This window comes from Macrobrachium nipponense, chromosome 36, assembly GCF_015104395.2.
Source record: "Macrobrachium nipponense isolate FS-2020 chromosome 36, ASM1510439v2, whole genome shotgun sequence".
NCBI lineage: Eukaryota > Metazoa > Arthropoda > Malacostraca > Decapoda > Palaemonidae > Macrobrachium > Macrobrachium nipponense.
The window spans coordinates 57,052,950-57,073,248 of NC_087220.1; the positions used below are offsets into that span (position 1 = coordinate 57,052,950).

Sequence of the window (20,299 nt, forward strand, 5' to 3'; positions counted from 1 at the left end):
ATTTATCAGAGTTAAATACCATCCTATTTTCCTCTGCCCAATCATATACTTTGTTAAGGTCTCTTTGTAGAGCGTTCCTATCTTCATCACAAGTAATTTCTCTACTTATTCTTGTGTCATCGGCGAAACTACTCACTACCGAGTCCTTAACATTATGTCTATGTCTGCAATCATAATAACAAACATTAATGCAGCTAACACCGTACCTTGTGGTACACTGGCAATAGCTATCTGTTTTCTGTTGTGTAGTAAAAATTCTTTTAACCAATCTTTCCTACTTTATCCACTATATTATGTTTTCTAATTTTCTTCGCTAATATATTAAGGTCTACCTTGTCAAAAGCTTTTGCAAAGTCTAGATAAACCACATCCGTTTCATTTCCGCTTTTCCTATTTTTGTATATGTTTCACAGTGGACTAACAGTTGGGTTTGTGTACTTTTTCGGGTACGAAACCATGTTGTCTATATTAAACAAATTATTTTTTATTAAATAAAGTTTCATAATATTTTTTCTTCATTACCCTTTCATACACTTTCATAATATGTGATGCTAAACTCACAGGCCTATAATTACTTGCCTCTAGTCTTGATCCACTTTTGAATGTAAGGGTAATATATGCTAATTTGTGCTCATCATAAATCGTTCCTGTATCTACACTTTGTCTTAATAATATTGCAAGTGGCTTTGCGATAGAATGAACTACTTTCTTTAATAAAATAGCAGGAACTCCATCAGGCCCAGCTGCAGCTCCATTTTTAATTTCATTAATAGCCTGCACAATATCAGCTTCATTAATATCTATGTCAGCTAAATATTCACTATTTTCGTCCCTTACTTCTATCATTATCTTCATTATCTATTCCAGGGTGAATTCTCTCTTATATCGTTCTGCCAATATGTTGCAAATTTCCTTTTTTTCATTCGTTAATCTCCCATTCAATTCTGGAGGGCCTATTTCTATTCTTTTTTTATTCATCTTTTTCGCAATATGAGCATAATAGTTTGGGGTTTTTGTTTTGCTTGATATTTATTAGGGTTTTTCTTCCAAGTCCGTTTTTCATTTTCTTTTGATTGTATAATCTTTGTTCTGCATTTTCTATCTTACTTTTAGTTCTATAGCTTTCCATGCATTTTTTTTCTTTTGCAAGACCTTTTTTCCACTTTCTGATTTTCTGGAACAAGATCCCTCTGTCTCTTGGTATGCATGACTGATGTTTACTTTTCTTCTTCGGTATACATTTATCCACTATTTTCTCTAACATTTTATATAATATCTCCGTATTTACCCTTATGTCATCACTTACGAAATGTTATCCCAATCTTTGCTTAATTCTTCATTTATTTCTGACCATTTTGTATTTTTACTGTAGAAGTTGTATTTTCCATATCCTTCCCACTTTTTCATTTCTTGCTTATCTCTGTATAAGTACAACCACAATCTCCTATTCGTTCTTTCCAGTCTACGAAAGGAAAGTTGAGTCTCCAAGATAGGAGAAAATAGTCCAGTCCTTGTGATTTCTACATATATCATCCAATTTTTCTATTATTAAGTCAAACTCTTTAGTATTAGGAGGTCTTATATATTACTATGTTCATTAATTTTTCAGATTCAAATTTCTACCGCTATTAGTTCACATTCTGAGTTACTATATTTCTCATATATTTTTCCTTGTTTTTGTCTTTCCCATATATTGCGGTTCCCCTTGATTCCTATTTTTTCTTTCATCTAATCTATAAGTTTGGAACCCTTTTATTTGATCATCATTCCCAGTCTCTTGGAATACCATGTTTCACTTATATTCATTATATCTATTTTCTTCTCAATTGGGTTAGTTTTCTTCTAAATACTCTATTTTTCTTTTTGAGTTACTCGTAACTAAAACCCTCGCGCATTCATCACTATGATGGTTTGCGTGTTTTCTCCTTCATTTAATATGGTAATAATAAGGATTTTCCCATGTCTCTTTCCTGTTCTGGTATGTTGTTCTTTTTTTTCATTTCCAGAAATTCTGACATTAAAAAATCAACTTTCCATAATATTTGATCTCCTTCATCATAATGTTCATTGTGTCTGAATCTGCAATTTTCTCCTCCGTATCTGCAATATCCTCTTGCATAATAAATCAGTTATTATCTCTTGAGTAGTATCTTGGAGCTGAGGCTTTGAAATTTTTTGCTGACATCTCTGCATATCTCGTTGATGGCTTGCTTTTTTCTTTTACCTGATATTCTTTATTCCTCTCTTTATTTGTTTTCTTTCTTATTTGGATTTTATTACTGATTAATTATTTATTTGATTATGATTCATGGCTACAGGGTGCATATATTTACATTTTTGTCGAACTTACATCCTTTTCCTTCTTTTAGGTTTTTGCATATTTTTGGATGCAGATCTCTGCAATCATCCTCATAGCCATCTAGGTATGCACATTTACCATATATTTCATAGTTGTGACATACCTTAGGATGTTTGTAGTAACATCTTTCTCCAAATCTGCAATTCCCTCCTTTCAAAAGGTTGCAGACTTTGTCTTTTTTGTCTATTTTTTCCTCTTTCCCGTCATTGTGTAGATCTGGGTAGAGCCTCTTCGGATATTCTTTGTGTTGTCATATCGTATTTATTTCTTCGTAAGTATGCTGCTTTATTGCCTCATATGTAGTATCGATGATATCTCTGCATCCATACTTTTATCTTGTTCTTTGTTTTCCTTATTTTTTTCTGTCATTTCAGTTGTTTACTTCTCTTCCGTTTTTCCTCTTCTTCTTCTTCCTCTTCCTCTTCTTCTTCATCCTCAACTATTTGTACATTCAATCTTGATTTAATAACATTGTCTACCATGATAGACATGTTGAGCAAAATATTATGGTATCTTTTCTCATATCTTGCATTACCTCAGCACATTGTGGATGGGTCGGAATGTTGCATGCAGCACATTTTCTGATTAGGTTTTGTGGATTAACAATGCTATACCACACCTTACACAGTTTGCATGCTTTTGGCATTCTTTTTCCTAATGCATCAATTAGGATATTCACAATGTTCACCTTATTCATTTTCTTTGTCGGAATATGTTGGTTTATTTACATTTTCTTTATGAGTCTCTTGACCACTTGGATTTTATTTGGAACTTCTTCAATTATTTTCAAGATGTTTTCTGTTGATTTGTTCTAGTTTGAAGGATTATATCCTTCAAATATATCTATGAATGCTTTTGTATCTTTTTGGTTAGGACTGTTGCTGATCTCATAGATGAGAAATGCCAGTATCCGTATTGCGAATCTGCCAAACAAGAGAGAGAGAGAGAGAGAGAGAGAGAGAGATCGAGAGAGAGAGGAGAGAGAGAGAGAGAGATACTATAAGCTATCCAAACATAAAAGGGCAGACAAACAGAGGACTGAACCAAACAGGATAGGAGCCAGTGAAAGGGTATGAAAAACTCCCACAAGAGATAAACAAGTTAAAAAAATCATCTCAGGCGACCTTGGTCCGGATGCTGGTCTCGGTGTTGACCTCAGGAAGGGCGCGACGCCGTTTGGTGGCTATATATACAGTGGTCAGGATGCCCATAGACACAAACACAATCCGAACACACATCTCGAACAGTCTAGTCCTGCCCTGTCTCGACACAGCTCTCAAGATGAAGATGGTGAGTTGGTTTAGACCCTTTGGATGCTGTGGGTTAGATCTCTGGGATGTAAATTCCTCTCCTGTTTGAAGAATTAAGGGGAATCTTTGTCCAGGAATTTTGGTTTCTTTCGATGTTATGTTGGGGATCTCGAGTGGTTCCATTGACCTACTGTGTTTTTGTCTCACTTGTATTCATTATATAGATTCATTGTACCTTTATTCTTCTGCTTCACTATTTGCATAAATACTGCAGCATCTTTTTCTTGTATTGTTGATGACGTGAACACCTGTGAGACATTTATCAAATCTCCTGTAGTTACGTATTATTAGAGGGGCCTTTTCTTAGTAATATTCATGCCCAAACAACTTGACTGACATTATTCTAATATCCTGTAACTGCATATAATTATAAAATGGTACCATGAACATCAACAGATCTGAATTCAAGTCAGTTTGACAGAATTCTTATCCAAAATATATGAAAACCTCCAACCAGGATTCATCTCTATCTCGTTCTCCCCTGTCGCAGATCATCGTCGCAATGTTGGTGGCCGTCGCCTTGGCCGACAAACCTCTGGAAGACGCCCCAGTGCCAGTGCCCGTGGCCATCCTGAGAAGTGCCCAGGTCAACCCCGACGAGAACGGCGCCCACAGCTCCGACTTCGAGTCCGAGAACGGCATTAAGTTCGAGTTCTCCGGATCTGAAGGCGCAGAAGGAGGTGCCAACATGATCGGCTCTTGGAGGTGAGGGGGGGAAGGGGCACTGGCACTGTGCCAAGGATAATATCTATTATTGTTGTTAATGTTATTATTTGGCATCATTTCGTTATTGTCTGGTTGATGTTAATTCTTTTTAAGTTTAATTAATCATTCATACGATTTAATTTTTAAATGAACAAAAGGCCATTTCTCTTTTGAAGCTTAAAAAACCTCTCCGTTTCCGTTTACTGTCGTATTTCTCTTTTCCCTCCCGTTTTCTTTACTGCAACCCTCTGACTTCACGTTTTCTTTTCCAGCTACCCCCTGGAAGACGGCTCCGTGGCTTCAGTCTCCTTCGTCGCCAACGAAAACGGATTCCAGCCCCAGTCCTCGTTGTTGCCAGTGGCTCCTGAATTCCCCCACCCCATCCCCCAGTTCGTCCTCGACCAGATCGAGTTCGCCAGACTCGAGGACGAGCGCAGGGCTCAAGAGGAGACCGCAGAGTGAAAGACTGAACTCGACCTGACTTTGATCTTATTCTTCTTCAAGTGCAAATTTATTTATTGAAACGATTTATATTTATTAGGAAATAAACGACCTATTGATGCGATGTCGTTGCTTCTTTGGTTTGTCCTGGTGGTTATGAGTCGGTTGGTTGATCTGATTCTGTGTGTTGGCGTCTCATAGAACGGTGGTCACTGACACAGAAAGCTAGACAAGGGAATTCTTCATAGAAGTAGTTTTTCTATTCATTTTAAATTTAACTTTCCTATTTTGAGAAGACATACGTACTATATCCGCATCGTTCCAAAGCTTCATTACTGACATATATCAGATGAACTCAGTTCAGTTGAACTTCTTAAAAATGCCTATTTATTGAACCATTATATAAACTAAAATCCATATTATTCATCATTCAAAGTATATTTGAAAGGCTTACGGGTAAACGAAAATTTAAATTCGAAGAATTGTTCAAGTGACATTATAAGAAGATTAATAATGACGTGGAAAGAGGAACTGAACTAAATATTATTATTATTATTTTTATTATTATTTAGAAAATGAACCCCATTCATATGGGAACAAGCCCATCACAGGAGCCACCGACTTGAAATTCCACCTTTCAAAGAATATCAATGGGTTTATTCGCAACAACGTAATGAGAAAAACAGAAAGAGGAAAAAAGTACAAATTTATGAATAGATAGAAATGTAAGTAAAACATACTATTATTCAATCTATATGAAGGACTGTTATTTCTGGCTTTCGTTTTACTTTGTTTTTCTGTTACCCAACAAATTCCTTGGAAAGATTTATTTCTGTCTTCTGGATTTCTTGCCTCATTGTTTTGAATGTTTGAAGGCTATTACTCCTTGGATAAATTTTAATCTTTCTGAAAGCCTTCTTTTCATCTTCTCCATGACGAAGAAGAAGAAGAAGAAGAAGAAGAAGAAGAAGAAGAAGAAGATCCAGCAGAGATCATATTGACAAACCTTTACAAATCTTTGTCGTCACGGTGACTGACTCTAACTCCAGTGTCCATCTTGTGCTCCTGGAGAGCAAAAGATATAGTAATCAGTGTGCCTCAGGAATCCTTCGTAGGATGCTGGCAGCGAAGATGATGAATTCCTTCGCGACGGCTCTCTCAGAGCCTGGTAGGATCATGGCTAGGACTCTGTTGTTGACTAAGGTAGGACTGGGTCTTTTTTTTTTTTTTTTTTTTTTTTTTTTTTTTTTTTGGTCGTGAGGTGACCATCATTTTTGGGACGCCAGAAGCGATTTTTTGGTTCTTCAGTTCTTGATTTTTTATGCTTTTTGTAAGGTTTGAATCTCTCTCTCTTTCTTACTCTCTGTCTCTGTCTCTCTCTCTTTTTCCGAGATTTGATAAATAACTAGTCCTGTCACCAACAACACAATTTGTTTGTGTCTCTGTCTCTCTCTCTATATATATGTATGTGTACGTACGTACGTGCGTAAAAAAGCATCCTAGACGAACAAGACTTACCTAGAGAATAATTCAAGAGGACGGGAAAATGTTGCTAAACTAACAAGATAGCCACTTTCAAGGTAAAGCTTTAAAAAGTTTTAATTGCTTTCTTGTTTCCATGGGTACTTTCATTGTACAACACGAAATTTAAACAGAATTTTCTTATCCTTTTTTATGTTGAATGATGTGTGTTGCTGATGATAACTAAGACTGTTATTAAAATATATATACAAACGTATACATACATACATACATACATACATACATACATACATACTTACATATATATATATGTATGTGTATGTATATCGTTTAATATATATATATATATATATATATATATATATATACACATACATATATATATATATATTATATATATATATATATATATATATATATATATATATATAATATATGTATAAATAAAGATAAATGCCCACGAAGGAAAAAAATAAACGACGGAGTCTGCAAGATCTTTCGACTTAAAAGTCCTTTACTGAAGCAGATACTGACAAAAATACGAGAAAAGACAATACAAGAAGGTTCGTATAACTGACAGATAGGGATTATAAAGGGATTAGTACCTAGAAACCGACACACCTGGAAGATAAGAAACCTTCCCAAACAAGCATAAATAAAGGGTGCAATTACGGGTTTAAGACAATCATCTCAAGATACAATCTCCAGACAATTAAAGGATTATAGTGACAGCTATTCGGAACTTGGTAAACAAAACCATATTCACAAAACATGACAGACATACATTACAATAAAATTTAATAACTCTAAGGCAACTGATTTTTATTTAAGTCAGTAATTATTTCTTTGAGGTCATTCTTAAACATGTTACAGATACAAGGGTCTAAATGAAAAAGGCCACGACTAACATTGAAATTACAATGAAAAGTAAGTTGTATTAAAGCAGATTCTAAAAGATTCGTGATAAGACATCTCTTGACCGTGCAATTACTGAACTATCAATCCAATCAATTCGGTGGTTGTTTTCACTTAAATGAATAAATAATGCATTATTTTTTGCCCAGTTTTTACAGAGTATTTATGCTGGCTTAGCCTTACTTCTAAGCCTTTGCTGGACTGTCCAAGATAGAATGAGGGACAATCCATACATGGAATTTTATATATTATGTTGTTGCTTTCTCTGGGGCCATCCATTTTTTATTAACATTCTTTTTAGTGTTATATAGGAAGAAACAAGGGTGACATTAAAAGCTTTTAACAATGGTTTTTAATGGTTTCAAATCCGTTAAAACAAGGCAAAACTGAGAATGTTCTTAGAATTTTCTTTCTGTGTGTTATTTTCAGTATAAAACTTTTTGTGGGCCTTATTATAACAAATGTCTAATATATGTGAAAGGATGGCATAAATCTTTCCCTATTTTTCTTATGTATTCAATTTCTTGATCCAAATATTGTGGACTGACAATTCGCAATGCTCGTAAAAACATAAAGGAGAAAATTGATATTTTTATATTAAGATGGTGGCCTGAGAAGAAATGAAACATAAGTTAGTTGTTAGTCGGTTTCCTATAAATACTGAATTTACATTGAAATGGGTTCTCTATGTATCAAAATAACGTCTAAGAAAGGGAGGCAATTGTCTTTTTCTAATTCTAGAGTAAAACTTAATCGATGGTACCTGGTTATTTAATTTAGAGAGTAAATCATTTACATCAATACCGACAGGAAGAACAGCTAAACAATCATCAACGTAACGATACCACTTTACAGTAATATGCATGATATTAGGTAAGTAGCATTTTCAAAGAATTCCATATCAGGTTTGAGAGCAATGGTGATAAAGGATTTCCCATTGCCATGCCAAAAATTTGTTGATAAAATTCACCATTGAATATAAACTTACAATCACAAATGCACAAACTCGTGAGTGAAATAATGTGACTTATAGGTAGAGGTAATTCATGCTGAGTTAGTCATTGCTAAGATATTCTAAAATAGAGTCTATAGGGACTTTAGTAAAAAGAGAACATACGTCAAAACTAACGAATCTATCAGTAGGGCAAAGAGCAATTTTGTATAATTTATCAACTAAATCTAGAGAATTATATATATGAGAATCGGAGATGGTTCCAAGTAACGGGGACAAGATCTTAATGATATATTTCGAGAGTTTATATGAAATTGAACCAACAGTACTGATAATAGGCCGCATAGGGTTATTTTCTTTGTGCGTTTTGACTAATCCATATAAGTAAGGTAGCGAAGGAGATTTGACTGACAATTTGCCTAGTAGTTCTGTTTTATCTTTAAGGATACTTTTCTCTATGCTATTGAAGTTTTTTATGACTTGATCAAGAGGATTTTTTGTGAGTTTTTTATAAGTCACATCATATCCATTAGGGCTTGCATACGGTGATAGTAGTTAGCTTTATCTAAAATTACTATACTATTTGACTTATCAGCTTTTGTGTGTGTGGATAGTATTGTCCTTTTTAAGATCGTCAAACTTTTCTTGTAGCGAGCAGGGAAGTTACTTTCATGCTTAACATTGGCAGCTCCGTAAACATACCTTTAATCATGTCGACATGATTTGAGGAAGATCACAAGATTTTTCAAATTTACTTGCGGGATGACCCAATCATTAAAGCAGAAGGTCTGCTTGTTGCAAAGAAAGATGAACCATATCCAAGCGCACTCACAACATTTTCACTTATTTGTTTACTAGATAAGTTAACAACACAATCTTGCATTCCCATACTGACCCTCCATATCTTTATTTTCTTGGTTTTCTTTTATGGGCACCTCCCAGTGACGTCACTGAGTGACGCGAGTTGAATATATCACATTATTCGTGAAGCTCTCCTTCATCCTTAAAGAGAGAGAGAGAGAGAGAGAGAGAGAGAGAGAGAGAGAGAGAGAGAGAGAGAGAGAGCTATGCCGGAACCGAGATGACTTGCACATCTGCTCTGGTTATGTTAAAGAGTCTTGAGAAGTTCTAGAAACTTTTTAAAAGTCGGAATATGTCATCGGATTGTTTTTGCAAGGGAAGAGAGCGCAAGGGGTAGGGAGGGGGGAGGCGGGATACGGACAGGTACGTTGTTTTATCACTTTCATCATTGCCACTGCTGCTGTTGAACCACAGTAGGAGAGAGAGAGAGAGAGAGAGAGAGAGAGGCCAGAAGCAGCATTTATGCACGTGGAGAGGAGACTCTTGGAACACAATTAATTAAGCCAATAATTCGGTATAACAGCTGTGTTGTTGCTCTATTGTTGCATACAGGCATAGAAAAGTCCCTTATCAGGGCAATCGAAGTGGCACTTGTTAAATTCTGTCGTGGGTATTAAATGTGGTCAGACCACACCCTGCGGCCCCAGGGCAATGCAAGTATTATTGTGCGTTCGTGGATGCGTACACACTCTCCCACCCACGGGTGGGATGGTGGATAAACCTGCCTATTGGGGATGTATCATATGAAAGAAATTAATCGCAATACTGGCTTATTCCACTTAAATGCGCTAGAAGTACAAAGCGAGAAACTCCTATCGCACATGCCCACCGTATGTCAACACAGTTGGTGTACCACACCATCAAACCAGTACCCCCGTACCCGAGGTTGGGCGGGTATCTGGGGAACAAGCCAGTGAGACACACAGAAACAGAGAGAGAGAGAGAGAGAGAGAAGAGAGAGAGAGCCCTCAGAACATAGTAATCACGTGGGCTTTGGGTCATGAATAGAAAAACTACTTCTATGAAGAATTCCCTTGTCTAGCTTTCTGTGTCAGTGACCACCGTTCTATGCGACGCCAACATACAGAATCAGATCAACCAACCGACTCATAACCACCAGGACAAAGCAAAGAAGCAACAACATCACATCAATAGGTCGTTTATTTCCTGATAAATATAAATCGTTTCAATAAATAAATTTGCACTTGAAGAAGAATAAGATCAAAGTCAGGTCGAGTTCAGTCTTTCACTCTTCGGTCTCCTCTTGAGCCCTGCGCTCGTCCTCGAGTCTGGCGAACTCGATCTGGTCGAGGACGAACTGGGGGATGGGGTGGGGGAATTCAGGAGCCACAGGCAACAACGAGGACTGGGGCTGGAATCCGTTTTCGTTGGCGACGAAGGAGACTGAAGCCACGGAGCCGTCTTCCAGGGGGTAGCTGGAAAAGAAAACGTGAATTCAGAGGGTTGCAGTAAAGAAAACGGGAAGGCAAAAAGTTATAATACAGAAAACGGGAACGGAAGGTTTTTTTTAGCTTCAACAAAGAAATGGTTTTTAGTTCATCTAAAATTTAATCCGTTTGAATGAATAAACTTAATAAGAATTAGCATCAACCATACAGTAACGAAATTATGCCAAATAATAACATTAACAATAATAAGAGATATTATCCTTGGCACAGTGCCAGTGCCCCTTCCCCCCCTCACCTCCAAGAGCCGATCATGTTGGCACCTCCTTCTGCGCCTTCAGATCCGGAAAACTCGAACTTGATGCCGTTCTCGGACTCGAAGTCGGAGCTGTGGGCGCCGTTCTCGTCGGGGTTAACCTGGGCACTTCTCAGGATGGCCACGGGCACTGGCACTGGGGCGTCTTCCAGAGGTTTGTCGGCCAAGGCGACGGCCACCAACATTGCGACGATGATCTGCGACAGGGGAGAACGAGATAGAGATGAATCCTGGTTGGAGGTTTTCATATATTTTGGATAAGAATTATGTCAAACTGACTTGAATTCAGATCTGTTGATGTTCATGGTACCATTTTATAATTATATGCAGTTACAGGATATTAAAATAATGTCAGTCAAGTAGGTTGGGCATGAATATTACTAAGAAAAGGTTCCTCTAATAATACGTAACTACAGGAGATTTGATAAATGTCTCACAGGTGTTCGTCATAAACAATACAAGAAAAAAATGCTGCAGTATTTATGCAAATAGTGAAGCAGAAGAATAAAGGTACAATGAATCTATAATGAATACAAGTAAGACAACTCTAAAAAAACACATCAGATCAATGGAACCACTCGAGATCCATCACATAGCATCGAAAGAAACCAAAACTCCTGGACAAAGATTTCCCTTCATTCTTCAAACAGGAGATGAATCTACATCCCAGAGATCTAACCCACAGCATCCAAAGGGTCTAAACCAACTCACCATCTTCATCTTGAGAGCTGTGTCGAGACAGGGCAGGACTAGACTGTTCGAGATGTGTTCGGACTGTTTTTGTGTCTATGGGCATCCTGACCACTGTATATATAGCCACCAAACGGCGTCGCGCCCTTCCTGAGGTCAACGTCAGTATACCAGCATCCTGTCTCAAGGTCGACTGCGATTAGTTGTTTTTTTTTTTTTTATTGTCTTTCAACCATCCCTGAAGATAAACAATCTCACGCTAGAAGCCTTTCACCGGCTCCTGTCCTCTCTCTCTCTCTCTCTCTCTCTCTCTCTCTCTCTCTCTCTCTCTCTCTCTCTCTCTCTCTGGAAAGACTCCTACTTCTTCTGCTGAGAACTTTCGTCATTCAACCCAATTCTCGGGGCACACCTTCCCTGGTCATTAGTCACCAACTCTCGGCTCCCAGTCCCTCGCACGCGCCATCTAGTCTAATTACATCCTTCCTAATGCCTCAATCTCTCAATGGGAGTCCTTTGACCACGCCTTATCTCCCATTAAAGCTGATTTCACTGCCGATTAGAAGCTCTTAAAACAGCAAACTTCAGCTCGAAGCTTTCGTGCGCTTCGGGAAATCACATGGAAGGTGTCTCGTTTGACGGCTGAATTACCAGGTCCTGGCTGCGTTTATATGGAGTTTAACGGTCGTTTGGAGGAGTTAACTGCTTTGTTTCATTGTGGCTCTGCTTATTTGTGACGGGGTTCAGACCCAGGGTGGCTCAGGGCAGTCAGGGGAGCCCCTGGAATTGTCAGGGGAAGGGTGGGATGGGGCTTTGAGCATCTAGTAGGGGCGTTTGGCACTTGGAATGACTGATAACTTTACAGTGAATAATGGACTTCATAACGCTTCGTTTCCTCTCTCTCTCTCTCTCTCTCTCTCTCTCTCTTCTCTCTCTCTCCTTTATCCAGCAAGCCTCCTCTCCCCAGAGTATAATAGCTTTTTGACTTATGCATTTGCATTCTACTCGTTTTCTTACTGAAAATATCCGGAAAGACCAAAAGAAAGAAAAATCTAAAAAAGAAGGAAGGCTCTATCTCACGCCTCGAGAAACCAACACGACAAATCGTCCAAAAAAGATTAAAAAAATATTCTAAAAATCTAGGATTTATCTCACGCCCCCAAAAACCAACACGACAAAACGCCCTAAAAAGATTTTTAAAATATTTGAAAATTAAGACTTAATTTCACGTCCCCAGACAAACACGACAAAAGGTCCTAAAAATACAAAAAAAAGGATTTTAAATCAAAGACTTTATCACAGATTCCTTGGAAAAAAATTAAAAGGCTTTATATCACGTCCCAAAAACCAACACAACAAAACGCCCCCTTAACAGAATGTAAACAAACGCCTCGAATTAGCGTCTCCAACACCCTTAGGAAAAGAACTAAAAACGCATCGTCAGCCAAACGGATCCAGTGAAGCAATAACAATAATAACAATAGCGTTCCTGATAGTGTCAGCTCGTTGTCAGCGCGTCAGCAAACGGACATATAAATGACTCTCCGAAGGTTAAATGTATAATGGCTGAGTTTTTTTTTTCTAACAGTGACAGCAGTTGAAAACGGTTTAGGGTTCAAAGGCTTGAAAGAATATTGGTCTAATTTTTTTTTTTTTTTTTTTTTTACTTTTTTGCGAGAGTTACAAACACGCAGTGGAGAAATTAAGTCCATTAGGTGGGGCTTCGCAGTCAGTTAGGAATGCTGATTACTTGGAAAGGAGGACGATGGATTGGAGTGTGCAAAACTCTCTCTCTCTCTCTCTCTCTCTCTCTCTCTCTCTCTCTCTCTCTCTCAAGATAGAGGTGGGAAGATAGTTCCCATCTTTATCTTGATCTTACTCTCTCTTTCTAGCATTCTTGTCACTTAACCTTATTTTGTCCAAGTGATCAAACCACAAGAAACACCACAAAAAAAAAAAAACGTTTTAACAGTTGCCTTGTTTTTATTTTTTTTATTTTTTTACTGTCATTCACATTCCGCATCTACACTTCAATCCATAAATGAGAAAATGGCTTAACTATCCGTTCAAATATATAATATATTCTACTTCTCTTTCAAATTCTTTTAAATATTTTTCACCAATCTTTGCAGCTTTTCCCTACTGATACCAACGTACACCAAGCTATGATTCCTTCAAATACCTACTACATCTTCTCCTCCAAGCCCTTTTAACTTTTTTTTTCAACCAGGCTTTGCAACTTTGCCCCACTATTACCAACAGACACTAATCTGCAAGCATCAATCACTCCCTGATCTCTTTCTAAAAAGGTTAAACAGCTATGAAATCATCATAGATGCTGGTTTTAGATCGGCTTTTGAAATGAGAGACTCCCTACTGTCTGCTGAAACTAATACATTTCAATCTCATCATAAAAACCCTAAATTTTCATAAATCTGATGCTTCAAGGGACTCCATAATGCATCTCCATCACGTTTATTAAGTGATTTTCTACGTTCATTCAGCGTTTTTCTTTTTAGTTTCAATTTTCTCACTTAAATGTTTCCTTTCATAAAGTCAAGGTCAGATATTATATCTCCAAGTACTTCCCCCTCACTATGACGTCCATAATTCTCATTCTGGTATCAACAAATACCACAAGAAACACCTTCCCTAACAATTTTTCTTTCCCTCAAGATGTATATTATTATTGTCTTTTCAATAGTTTATTTTCAAAAAATTAATCTCTTCAAGATTGTGGCATCAACAATCCCTACATCTTCACTCACTGTAAGTGTACCTAAAAATCTATGCGCTACATCACCTCTTGATCACCTACTCTTGCATTCAAATCACCCAGCACAACAGCAGCCTAGCAGGGCTTCGGACTCTTTCAGTAAATTTTAATCTAGTACTTACTCCCCGCACTCCTGGATCATATAACACAATCATGCATTTCCCCCTCCAGCACATTTGTACTCTCATACGTCCTTAGTTTAACAGACAACATTAGTATTTGCTTTATAGTTCTGATCACCTGGACGTTTTCCACTGGTCTTACTAAGCACTATAGAATAAAAAATTTATATATATATATATACATATATATATATATATATATATATATATATAAATATATATATATATATATATATTATATATATATATATATCAAGTATAAAAGGCCCATTAAAACACACTGGTTTAAAGCCATAAGGACTATGTTTCGGTGGACTAACCCTTGATAATGGTGGAAGTTATTCCACTAAATATAGTGTTATAATTGGCCTTTATACTTGAGACGTTACCTGTTTTAAGAAGAATTTACTTACATATATATAGATATATATATATATATATATATATATATATATATATATATATATATATATATGTGTGTGTGTGTGTGTGTACACATGTATGTATGTATGTATGCATATGTATATATATGTATATATAGTACATATATATTTATTACAGTATGCATATTGGGTATATCACAAGAGGAATTCAAAAGAAATGATAAATTTGGATGTAAGTAAAAACTCCTATAAGCTTAAATAATGGAAAGAACAGTTCAAAGAGTCAAGAGATGGTTTGGTCATACAGAGAGAAAGGTGGAGGATAAATAGGGTAATTGAAAAATGAATACATATAATTCCGAAGAGTTAAGAATAAGAGGAGAGGAAGACCTGGAAACGATGATTAAGATGGAGAACTTCCAAAATGTGGTAGAAAAGAAGGATGTGTGTGAGTGTACACCTGAGAGGTGAGTGGCGCAGTGTGCGAAAGATATATTGAGGTATCCTCTGTGTCAAGGGTCATATCTTTGTAACGCCAGCTCCTCTTAATTAAATCATTCAGTCAATTTAGGTGGTATATTATATAAATATATATATCTATATAGATATATATATATATATATATATATATATATATATATATATATATATATATATATATATATATATATTATATATATATATATATATATATAGTTATATATATAGAGAGAGAGAGAGAGAGAGAGAGAGAGAGAGAGAATTTTAAGATAGATTTCATTTCCAATGCAATCTAATATATATATATATATTATATATATATATATACTATATATAAGTAATATATATATATATAATATATATGTGTGTGTGTGTGTGCGTGTGTGTGTGTATGTATATATATACATATATATCATTCGAGCTACAAATGTCCTTTAATATCTCATTTTGTCTACCTCGGAATTGAAATATTTTCATATATGTACCGAAGGGGAATTTTTAGTTGATAATAATTTCGTCCCCTCATGGGATCGAACCACCGTCCAGTGGACGGGAGCGAAATCAGGATGTACAGTGACGTTATCAATTCGGCCAACAGAGAGGCTATAAGTTTATAACGATTCTGACCTTACAAATCACCATCGAACTCGGTGTTTTCGTAATTAGAATTGATATGAAACCCCCTCTACCATTGTTAGCCAATTCGAACATTTGACCCACGTAGCCATGTTATGAATAATTATCACATCACCGTAATTCATATAAATCATTCGAGCTACAAATGTCCTTTAATATCTAATTCACTCTACCTCGGAATTGATATATTTTCATATATATGTACCGGAGGGGTATTTTTAGTTGATAATAATTTCGTCCCCTCATGGGATCGAACCACCGTCCAGTGGACGGGAACGAAATCAGGACGGACAGTGACGTTATCATTTGTAGCTCGAATGATTTATGTGAATCACGGTGATGTGATAATTATTTATATACATATATATATACATATATATATATGTATATATATATATATATATATGTATATATATGTATGTATATATATATATATATATATATATATATATATATATATATATATATATATAGAGAGAGAGAGAGAGAGAGAGAGAGAGAGAGAGAGAGATAGTAGGGGGGAACCCTCAGAACATAGTAATCACGTAGGTTTTGGGTTATGAATAGAAAAAATACTTCTGAGAAGAATCCCCTCTTCTAGCTTTCTGTGTCAGTGACCACCGTTCTATGCAACGCCAACATACAGAATCAGATCAACCAACCGATTCATAACCACCAGGACAAAGCAAAGAAGCAACAACATCACATCAATAGGTCGTTTATTCCCTGATAAATATAAATCGTTTCAATAAATAAATTTGCACTTGAAGAAGAACAAGATCAAAGTCAGGTCGAGTTCAGTCTTTCACTCTTCGGTCTCCTCTTGAGCCCTGCGCTCGTCCTCGAGTCTGGCGAACTCGATCTGGTCGAGGACGAACTGGGGGATGGGGTGGGGGAATTCAGGAGCCACTGGCAACAACGAGGACTGGGGCTGGAATCCGTTTTCGTTGGCGACGAAGGAGACTGAAGCCACGGAGCCGTCTTCCAGGGGGTAGCTGGAAAAGAAAACGTGAAGTCAGAGGGTTGCAGTAAAGAAAACGGGAGGGAAAAGAGTTATACGACAGTAAACGGAAACGGAGAGGTTTTTTAAGCTTCAAAAGAGAAATGGCCTTTTGTTCATCTAAGTATTAAATCGTATTAATGAATAAAGAAACTTAAAAAGAATTAACATCAACCAGACAATAACGAAATGATGCCAAATAATAACATTAACAATAACAATAAACATTATCCTTGGCACAGTGCCAGTGCCCCTTCCCCCCCTCACCTCCAAGAGCCGATCATGTTGGCACCTCCTTCTGCGCCTTCAGATCCGGAGAACTCGAACTTGATGCCGTTCTCGGACTCGAAGTCGGAGCTGTGGGCGCCGTTCTCGTCGGGGTTGACCTGGGCACTTCTCAGAATAGCCACGGGCACTGGCACTGGGGCGTCTTCCAGAGGTTTGTCGGCCAAGGCGACGGCCACCAACATTGCGACGATGATCTGCGACAGGGGAGAACGAGATAGAGATGAATCCTGGTTGGAGGTTTTCATATATTTTGGATAAGAATTCTGTCAAACTGACTTGAATTCAGATCTGTTGATGTTCATGGTACCATTTTATAATTATATGCAGTTACAGGATATTAAAATAATGTCAGTCAAGTAGTTTGGGCATGAATATTACTAAGAAAAGGTCCCTCTAATAATACGTAACTACAGGAGATTTGATAAATGTCTCACAGGTGTTCACGTCATCAACAATACAAGAAAAAGATGCTGCAGTATTTATGCAAATAGTGAAGCAGAAGAATAAAGATACAATGAATATATAATGAATACTAGTAAGACAACTCGAAAAAACACAATAGATCAATGGAACCACTCGAAAGTCTGTGCTTTCGTTTGCTTGTTGCTTTTGCAACAAGTCTGTGCTTTCGTTTGCTTGTTGCTTTTGCAAGACGTTGAGATACTAAGATGAGAGAGCGCGACTTTTAGTCTTCATGAAGATTTTTCTTTCTATTATTGTCACTTTGTGCCCCTAGCATCGAAAGAAACCAAAACTCCTGGACAAAGATTTCCCTTCATTCTTCAAACAGGAGATGAATCTACATCCCAGAGATCTAACCCACAGCATCCAAAGGGTCTAAACCAACTCACCATCTTCATCTTGAGAGCTGTGTCGAGACAGGGCAGGACTAGACTGTTCGAGATGTGTGTTCGGATTGTGTTTGTGTCTATGGGCATCCTGACCACTGTATATATAGCCACCAAACGGCGTCGCGCCCTTCCTGAGGTCAACATCGAGACCAGCATCCGGACCAAGGTCGCCTGAGATGATTTTTTTTAAACTTGTTTATCTCTTGTGGGAGTTTTTCATACCCTTTCACTGGCTCCTATCCTGTTTGGTTCAGTCCTCTGTTTGTCTGCCCTTTTATGTCTCAGTTTTCTGTTTGTTTGTCTCATTACAGTATTATTTGCAGGTTTGGATGGCTTATAGTATTTCTCTCTCTCTCTCTCTCTCTCTCTCTCTCTCTCTCTCTCTCTCTCTCTCGCTCTCTCAGTAACTGCAAATTTAAATCTATCAATTTCATAAACATATATATTCATTTCTTGAAATCTGAATATCTTATTATTTTTTGGGGGACTTGATACCTTAGATTCTCTCTCTCTCTCTCTCTCTCTCTCTCTCTCTCTCTCTCTCTCTCTCTCTCTCTCTCTCTCTCTCTCTCTCTCTCTCTCATTACCTGCAAATGTAAATCTATCAATTTCCTAAACAAATATATTTATTTCTTGAAGTCTGAATATCTTATTATTTTTTGGAGGACTTGATACCTAAGACTCTCTCTCTCTCTCTCTCTCTCTCTCTCTCTCTCTCTCTCTCTCTCTCTCTCTCTCTCTCTCTCTCTCAGTAATTGCAATTTTAAATCTATCAATTTCCTAAGTAAATAAAAGCAGTTCCTGAAACTTGAATATTTTAGCATTTTCTGGTGGTTCAGTCACCTTCAAATTCTCTCTCTCTCTCTCTCTCTCTCTCTCTCTCTCTCTCTCTCTCTCTCTCTCTCTCTCTCTAATTAATTGCAACCTTCAATATATGCACTTTAAGAAGCAATGATTTCATTTCCTGAAATCAGAGGGAATGAATCACATCTCCTTCATTTGAAATTAATTTTCCTTCTTCAAATCCATTATTTCCATTCTCAGTGAACGTAATTGTCACCGCAAGGAACAATATTTCCCTAATTATCCCAATTATCTTCACGTCTTTGTTGAAATGTCAGTTGTTCTATAATTCCCAGACAGAATTACTCTCATAATAATTATTTTCATCAACATAATAATTCGTTCTAACTAATTCCACATTTATTCTTAGTTCCCTAAGTCCTGGAGACTGGACTTCATACCAACCACACCCATAAAACGCCACCCCCTCCCCCCCCCCCCCCCCCACACACACACACACAATTCACCCAAACAAATCACCCTCGTACTTTCATCCACATAATTTCACCCATATAAGTAAATGTCCCATATATCTCAAACCTAATTGATGAAACAGCCAGGTCACTACAATTACGTATATCACCCGTCACCCGAATGATTTACGGGTGAATATACGGGTGAATATTGCAGGCGAGAGGTACCAAGATGATTATATTTGTGGGGTCAGAAATCGTAAAAACCGAGATTTTATGAATGAACGGAGTCTCCATCTAATCTTATGAATGGGGTAGTGTACAATTTACGAGGAGCTAGAGTGACGTATACGTTTATTCATAAAATGAGAGATTTGTTGTAAGGTCGGTGCTTATTGTAAGAGGGTCACAATGTGACCCGTGGGCTAATAGAGAAGGAGGGTGTCATTATGGCATCTATATACAAAGTTTGACCGTTGACCGTACACCCTGACCTTGTCTTTTATCAGGGCATCACTGAACAGTGCAAAAGATTTGTTTAATTATATAACATTGAGACAAAATTTAAAATTATTTTGGTTGTGATCAGTGCTCGAGTGGGTGACCATTTAAAAGTACTGTGATGGAGTAGATGGAGGCTACGCACAACCGTATTGTATATTGATATACCGCAAGAAGCTCACCTGTAGCTTGTCAAGCCCTCTCATAGACACTGCACCATTCATCTCCATGTTAGTACTAAGACTGCAGATACACACACACACACACACACACACATATATGTATATATATATATATATATATATATATATATAAATGTGAATCTAAACAAGATGGTATCTAATACAGATTTTATTCACAAAACCTTACTAGCTTCTAAGAACTAATCTGTCTCAAATCGTATACCGCATGATGGGGCCAGTTTGCCCTCTAAAATTATATATATATCTTTAATAATAAAATCTCTGTTGGATGACATTCTGTTTCACCGAGGTCCTGTTAGTCTTTGTATGAATGGGCAGAACCATTGTGCATGTGATTCTTAAGTTTAATACTTACGTATATTGTAGTTA

The 20,299-nt window shown here is 37.1% G+C and overlaps 3 protein-coding genes across 3 annotated transcripts; 1 reads left to right on the forward strand and 2 right to left on the reverse strand.

Moving 5' to 3' along the window:
• The first annotated feature begins 3,573 nt into the window (after positions 1-3,573).
• On the forward strand, positions 3,574-4,939 carry LOC135203337 (cuticle protein AMP4-like). The gene is made up of 3 exons (XM_064233077.1): positions 3,574-3,649; positions 4,160-4,374; positions 4,647-4,939. The coding sequence occupies exons 1-3, from the start codon at positions 3,641-3,643 to the stop codon at positions 4,834-4,836; spliced, it is 414 nt and encodes a 137-aa protein (XP_064089147.1). The 5' UTR covers positions 3,574-3,640; the 3' UTR covers positions 4,837-4,939.
• Positions 4,940-10,168: 5,229 nt separating this feature from the next.
• On the reverse strand, positions 10,169-11,524 carry LOC135203704 (cuticle protein AMP4-like). Its single transcript, XM_064233606.1, has 3 exons — positions 11,459-11,524; positions 10,730-10,944; positions 10,169-10,461 (listed from the first exon to the last, which is right to left on the reverse strand). Exons 1-3 carry the CDS (start codon positions 11,465-11,467, stop codon positions 10,272-10,274), a joined length of 414 nt encoding a protein of 137 aa, XP_064089676.1. The 5' UTR covers positions 11,468-11,524; the 3' UTR covers positions 10,169-10,271.
• Positions 11,525-16,533: 5,009 nt separating this feature from the next.
• LOC135203338 (cuticle protein AMP4-like) lies at positions 16,534-18,046 on the reverse strand. Its single transcript, XM_064233078.1, has 3 exons — positions 17,971-18,046; positions 17,099-17,313; positions 16,534-16,826 (listed from the first exon to the last, which is right to left on the reverse strand). The coding sequence occupies exons 1-3, from the start codon at positions 17,977-17,979 to the stop codon at positions 16,637-16,639; spliced, it is 414 nt and encodes a 137-aa protein (XP_064089148.1). The 5' UTR covers positions 17,980-18,046; the 3' UTR covers positions 16,534-16,636.
• Between the last annotated feature and the right edge of the window lie 2,253 nt (positions 18,047-20,299).